General features: G+C 43.1%; 2 protein-coding genes across 3 annotated transcripts; one reads left to right on the top strand and one right to left on the bottom strand.

Moving 5' to 3' along the window:
• Nucleotides 1-892: 892 nt before the first annotated feature.
• Nucleotides 893-2,017, top strand: LOC6603356. The gene is made up of 3 exons (XM_026992266.1): nt 893-1,132; nt 1,191-1,607; nt 1,671-2,017. Exons 1-3 carry the CDS (start codon nt 928-930, stop codon nt 2,006-2,008), a joined length of 960 nt encoding a protein of 319 aa, XP_026848067.1. The 5' UTR covers nt 893-927; the 3' UTR covers nt 2,009-2,017.
• Nucleotides 1,997-6,170, bottom strand: LOC6603355 (insulin-degrading enzyme). Of its 2 annotated transcripts, XM_026992264.1 has the most exons (14): nt 6,034-6,170; nt 5,839-5,976; nt 5,643-5,777; nt 5,311-5,581; nt 5,019-5,247; nt 4,764-4,966; nt 4,588-4,673; nt 4,059-4,518; nt 3,597-3,947; nt 3,298-3,529; nt 3,032-3,238; nt 2,678-2,970; nt 2,400-2,609; nt 1,997-2,338 (listed from the first exon to the last, which is right to left on the bottom strand). In XM_026992264.1, exons 1-14 carry the CDS (start codon nt 6,087-6,089, stop codon nt 2,105-2,107), a joined length of 3,105 nt encoding a protein of 1,034 aa, XP_026848065.1. In that variant the 5' UTR covers nt 6,090-6,170; the 3' UTR covers nt 1,997-2,104. The 2 variants fall into 2 exon arrangements, with proteins under 2 accessions (XP_026848065.1, XP_026848066.1); XM_026992265.1 differs by lacking the exons at nt 5,019-5,247; nt 5,311-5,581; nt 5,643-5,777; nt 5,839-5,976; nt 6,034-6,170 and having other exon boundaries at nt 4,753-4,959.
• Nucleotides 6,171-6,917: the final 747 nt, after the last annotated feature.

Here is a 6,917-nt window from a genome sequence, read left to right as displayed (position 1 = left end):
TGTAAAAAAAAATGTTAATTACGAGTATTTACACCCCCACCCCGCCCCACACACACATACACACATTCCAAATGTTTCTTGCAAAAGAGTATCCCCCGCGGGAAGGGTGGCCGCCTCAATGATAATATGATTATTCAAAGTACCAGAAGTCTATCAAAATTAAATTTTAAAGTCAAATTATGGTATAAAATGCATGGACTGGAGAACCTCACAGTCAGAGAAAGAGTGAATACTGAATACAAATAAAAAAAAACTACAAAAATAGTTTCAAGTTAAGTGATTCAAGTCGGGAATCTTCTCTTATTGGGTCGAACTGCTACACTACTGTATAATGGAAGGATTAACAGAGAAGAATAATATCTCTAAACACAAATCCTTACTCCTTACTACATTATATAAGATATTTGGAGACAACAAATATTTCAAACAAATTTCAACAAATTCCTGCATCAATTGGATCAGATCAGAAAGGAAAATGATTCTATTTTCGGTCATGCCATTAATCCACTTAAAAAATTGCACGCGAACAAAGTCGTCCTGGGTTCAGTAGAACATAGAACAGAGTCGTATATCAGGGGATGGCAATATTGTGTGCAAAAGTGTTCCATTCATTCATATTTCTTTTCATTTTTGTTTGTTGTGTGTAAATATTAGCACTATTTTTAGAGCTCGGTGGGAGGGTCCCATTCTAAAAGTAGTACCTACGTTCAAGAATGTATGACACGCATACAGCAATAATTCCATGTGGAACATCTGTCATCGTTCTAACGAGTGGCTCAAGGTAGAGTGCTCTCTTTTCCCTGGTCATCGTTTTCCGTCATCTCTTCTACAGTTCTGGCTAAGGCCTCCGCCACAACGGACTGACTAGTGATGCCTAAGGCCGAGTCGTTACCTTCGAAAGGTCTCGCATTGGGTTGGATCTTGTGTATGGCATGTGCCACGCTGTTTTCCACAGGTTTGGCCCAGGTGGACGACATTGACAATGCCGTCAACAGCACCATCAGCGATACAGAGCCCATCCAAGAACATCCCAGTGAGGTCCAAAAAGCGGTATGCACTGTGACTGCTGGTGAGATCAAAGCGTCTGCCGAAGCTGTTACTACAAAGACCCTAAAGGGAGTCTGTGGATCGGGTAGGATATGCAAACCGAATCGATCAGATGGCACTTAACATTTTTTTTCTTGATCTAGACGAAATGAACTTGGCCTTCAAAAACCTAGAGACCAAACTTTACGCGGAGCTTCGTGAAATAAAATGGCTATTGGAGCAAGTGGCAATGGCCAATTCGGTAGAAATAAGCGCTGCCCCTCCTCCACCACCAGTGACGCAAAGGAATACCCCTCCCAATAATGTCAAACTAGATGAAATCCTAAAGGCGATGGAGACAAAGGCTAGCACAAAAAAGATGCCCATACTGAAGGAGCTGGCGACGAACCATAACGCCTTGCAGGGAGTGCGAGATGAGGAGGTTAATAAGTTCAATAATACCATGCTGGCTGACCAGGACTTTAAATTGTTTACATACTACTGGAAGTTGGAAAATTTCACGAACAGAATTGAAGACCTTTCGACGAGCAGTGTCAATAGTCCTATATTTAGCATCAGAGGCGAGTGCCTTGCAATAACAACCCCATTATACCATGAGTAAGCCTTAGCTTATTTGATTACAGGCAAATCCCTTCAGCTGAGGTGCACCTTTCATCATTTGAATCGCGAGCTACTGAACCTACAGCTGGGCTATGCCCATGTCCTACCAGGCGATCAGAAGAACATTGTTTTAGATATGGGGGGAATATTCAAGACGATGAAACATTGGACGGACGACACGCCATTTAAGCACAAAATCTCTATACTGGATCAGAATTACAGCCACCGGAAGGCAAAGGATCTCGGCTCACAGGAGCTGACCAAACTGGAGACGGGCTTTTCCATACCGCACAGTGCACTTCTGGGCAGCACGTACATCAAGCAGAACTCGCTGTTGATACAGATCATATTGTATTTATGAATGACAGAAACAAAATTTTATTCGGTTCAGATATTAAATCAAAGAGAGACCAAAACCACGTACTATAAGTTTATATTGAACAAACTTCGGGGTCGCTCACAGTTTACTGCGTGCACCCTTGGCCTTGATGTCGAGGAATGGCAATGCGATCGGATATAGTTCCTTGCACGACTTGAAGGCTACAATGTCGCTGATGCACTTGTGACGCTCCATATTTGTGATCTCCAGTGGCTCTTCCTCCTTAGGCTCAGACACATTCTCGTCCGTTTGCTTGGACACAATGTGCACGGACAGAACGCGACGCTCGCCCCCGTCCTTAGCTATGAATTTCTGCAAATATTAAATGTTTGTTTTAGCTGTTGAATCAAATATATAAATACTTGGATGTCACCTTGAAATAATCCACAAAGTCGGACTTTGAAATCTTGCGGAGTATTGCGACCTCGGCCTCCTCTCGCTCAAAGTGATACGTTTGCATGGCTATTTCGCCATAGAACTGGATGAATTGCTGGAATATGGTCTTCGGCTTCTCAAGCTTCTTAACGGCCAGCGCTTCTTTGTGACGCTCGAATTCATCCAAAGGCATGTCCTCAATGGCTTGCTATGGGAAACAATTACTTTCACACTTAACATTTATTTAACATATAAATAATATCGTAGATTGCTTACCAGATACGTCTGTAGGAAGTTCTCGATACGATCTTCGACAAATGTCGGATGCTTTGCCGACTGCACAATGATGCGTATACCATTGGCACCGTTTACCTTACGGACGCCACTAAAGACAATATACCCGAGCTGTTCCTTGGTCCGCAGACAGTCGTAGCAGGGCTCGGACAGCACCTGAGACACTAGATTGACCATAATGTTTGTGTGATCCGTTTGTGCGCCACATTGCAGATAAAGCTGCGTGCAGGAGCTCTTGTGGTACTCGTTCTCCTTTTCAAAAAGATAGCTGTCGCCTATTCAAAGTAAAAATTCGTTTCAAAGTTAGGTTTAAAACTTTTTATCTATGTGGCATACCAGCTAAAAGCTTATACTCTCGCTTCTTGAGCATCTGGCGGGCTAGAATGGGTAGTTTAGAGGCATTGGTGGCCTCCAAGCGTGTGTTGACGCGACCAGCTACTTCGGTGGCATGCTGCTTGGTCACATTACCGAAAATAAAGCACTCTGTGTGCAGGCGTTGGAAGAACTCTTTGGCAAAGTTATTGACTCTATCGTAGGTAACAACTAAACGAATGAAAATAAGGCAGTTAGAAAAGGCAGTTTAAAGCGTTTAGGATACTTACGTTCCATAGCGTCCAGTAGCTCAACATTCGCCCAGGCATTTTCTGTCAGTAACAAAGCCAAATAGTAGATGGAATGCTGATACGGCTGCTCGGCCTTAAAGTTTTTCAGTGAACGCACATATTCCTCCTTCAATATATCGAATCGTTTCTCATCCACGCGAAAGTCAAATAAGTGATCCAACAGTTTCTCCAGCAACACTACTTGCTTGTCACTGAAACCATGAATCGTGAACTGCCAAAAGCATTTCTCATAATTAAATAATTGTCAAATAAACGGTCAATAAAGTAAATGAACGTACATCAATGCCACCTGATTTTCCCACAACATTCAGTTTTAAGTTTGCCAATTCCGCATCGTACAGATACTCGTTGAGCTGATCCTTTAAGAGCATAACCATCATATGATTTAAATTGCAATTGAGTGGGTCCAGGGAGGCAAGCGGATTGGACATATCGAACCGCATGCACGCCTTGGGCTTGTTAAACTGATTGTCCTGCTTGTGCCACACCCTCAAAATGGGCGTGTCCAGGATAATGGTCGGATGCTTGGGTCCGTCGCTTGGAACATCGGCAATGTCGAAGTTGGTTGGTATAAAGCTGTTTGGCAGTGACAGTTTGAGGTTCTCATTCAGATCACACTTTTCCCAGCTCTGAAAGAATATTAGATATTATAATAATATTATGGACTAGGGAGCTAGCCCGCTACAAGCTCGCTTCGCTCTTGTGCTATAAATAAATAGGAGTAGGGGGCCTCAACATACTTGCACAATATCCGTGGGTATGCGCTCCAATCCGTACTTGGTTTTGTAGTAGGGCTCTGCCTGGTCACAGGTCGGCTCAAAGCTTTGGCTAACAATTACAATTCGACTTTTGGAGGGCCTCAACTCATCCAGTAGACCGCTAATCAAATCTGGCCGCCATTCGTTGCTCAAATATGGTGCAATGAGAACTTCTTCCAAGGGAAATATCTGCATGGAGGACACAGCATGCGTGACCAAATTCTCCGGCTGTTCCTTTTCCTTGAACCGAAACCTCATTTCATTTAGCTTAACGCATTCGTCAAATATCCACTTCTTGGGACCCTCTTCGCGCAGCATGCGCAAATACTGAAATATAATATTCACAATATCATCCACATGCTCCAGGCCCTCCTGTGTTAGGTCCACCACTATGTCAAAGAACCCAAAGCCGTTTTGTGTGTTCTGATGTCCGGCCATTAGACTGCAAGAAACCACAATCAATATTAAGTTGAGTGCAACTCCATGGAAATGCATTGGGTGGAACACTTACTCATTGCACCAGCCCAGCCGTCGCAGCTCAGACAATATGCTTCCCTTTCCCTCGTGGCCGATAAGGTGTGTCAAATAGTTGTCGGGCTGTAAGAAACCACAATGATATCAAAATCTTTCTGTATTTTATTCAAATGGATATAAATAAGCCACACGCTTGTGGTACCTTGAACTTACGCCCGATTTGTAGAACTTTGTTAAATCGTCTGTGGTAAAGCTGATTGTCAACGAGCGAACATCTTTGATGGGGACTATTTTCACCTTCTGTCCGTAACGATCCTCTCCATACGGGTGACGTGGCCATTCTGGCACCGCCACGCTTTTGTTCTCAATTTCAGAGAACTTCTCCATGACCATGCTCTCCAGTTCGTTGAGGGATTCTGTAAATATTCATTTTGAATTTCTAAATAACCCAAATATAACCAAGAATACCTTTTCCAATGACAGCCAGGCACATTATGTTGGCCGAGTACCACTCTTTGTGGAATTTAAGCAGTTCCTCGCGCACATCAATGTTCATGGACTTGGGTATTTCGGAGAGCGTGGTCTTGTTGCCGCTACCAAATTTACTATACGCATGATCCGGCTTGGCCAAGTGCCGATGCACCTGTTTGATGCGCCACAGATCGCTGGGCAAATTCTTCTCATGCTCCGAGTTGACCTGCAACGAGTTTTTTGTTAGTGCCCATATCTGGGTGAATCGAGGATGGAGTTGGGTATTTACTGCATTGATCTCCCTCTCTGTGGCACTGGGCGTGAACAGTGGAGCAATAAAGAACTGGGCAAAGCGATCCAAGGCTCCGTCAAGCTTGTCCGGTGCCACGTGGAAGTGGTACTTCGTCATGAGGGGATAGGTGGCGGCGTTGCTGCTGCCACCGCTCTGCGAGAGGTATGTCGTGTAGCCATTCTCATGCGGATACTTCTCCGTGCCCAAGAACAGCATGTGCTCGCAGAAGTGAGCCAGTCCGGGAAGATTGTGTGGGTCAGACATGTGGCTGCAATTGACCCGATATGTATTAATTAACAAATCCCATCCACCTCGGGCAACGTACATACCCCACTTGAACGGAGAGTGCAGCAGCTGACACATCGGTGTTTGGATCGCTGATGAGCAGTACTTTAAGGCCATTTTCCAATTGAAGGCCTCGGTAGTCGCGGGTGTCCTGCTGCGATTTCTCGATATTGTTTAACCTGCAGGATACATACTATATTTTTGTGAGATCATCAGCAAAGCGAACAGTTGTTACTTTACCGCAGAATTGGCTCCATTTGCTCTGGCTTTTTCGGTAATAGTTTTTGGGAATTTGTCTCGCTCAGAGTCATCTTGGATTTAGGAAACGAGCCAAATGATCGCTGAGCAGCTATAAACTGTGACTTTTGTGTATTCAATCTGCCAAATTAAATTATTTTTAAACTGTGGTGTCTTTGATGTAATGCACGAACGAACCGTCGACTTAGAAGAGCTGTTATGGTGAAAATCGATTTTCTACAGGAAAAATACATTGAGTGGAGTATCTGTCAAATTGTTTCCGGCCTTAACTAGTGCCTATAAGAAGGATTCTCCTCCGGTAAATTAATAAAATATAATTTTTTGCAAAATTTGTAATTACACTGTTCGTTTTGCAACAACAATAACCATTAACATATGTACGTCAAGAGTTGCCACATCGTAAAAAAATTCTGTTAAATATTCATATTGGATCGATATACAATACAGAAAAATATTTTTTAAAAGCAATCGATCTATCGCACTATATATTTTGAAAATGAGACGGTATATTTCATAGGGTCAGACGGTATATTTATTAGATGAATCCTTGGGGAAATGTAGGAAACATATCCAATAACTACCAATTACGAAGTCTACAAAATAAAGCTCAGCTCTCTTTTGGCCAGAGTCACCATCCGTAGCACCATAAATTTCTACTCGCTCGCTCACCCATACATATAGAGTACATTGATGCATATATATGTACATACATGATAGATTTGATTGGAAAAGAAACGGAAAAAGGGAGAGACGGTCGCGGGAGGCGCATCTAGTGGACGGACCAGAGGACCAAGTTCATCTTACGGGCTTTCCTCAATGGCTCCTATGTGTAGCGGATCGAGGACTCGCTGTCGACTGTCGACTGGCTGGGCAAGAAAATGTGCTTTAAAACTAGAAAATTTAGTTTAGTGCGGTGCAATATGGATTTAAATATTGCCAGTTTAGGACACAGTGTATAGCTCATACACTTCTATGCATACTTTTATACTCTTCATATTACTTTCTTCTTACAGTAAAACACCTTGTTGAGCGATCTGCATATACTCTAGAGAAAAGGATAT

This window comes from Drosophila persimilis, unplaced genomic scaffold, assembly GCF_003286085.1.
Source record: "Drosophila persimilis strain 14011-0111.01,24,50 unplaced genomic scaffold, DperRS2 tig00000732-arrow-arrow-pilon, whole genome shotgun sequence".
Classification (NCBI taxonomy): Eukaryota; Metazoa; Arthropoda; class Insecta; order Diptera; family Drosophilidae; genus Drosophila; species Drosophila persimilis.
The sequence above is the reverse complement of the archived record's forward strand: the minus strand, read 5'-3'. Positions and strand labels throughout refer to the sequence as shown.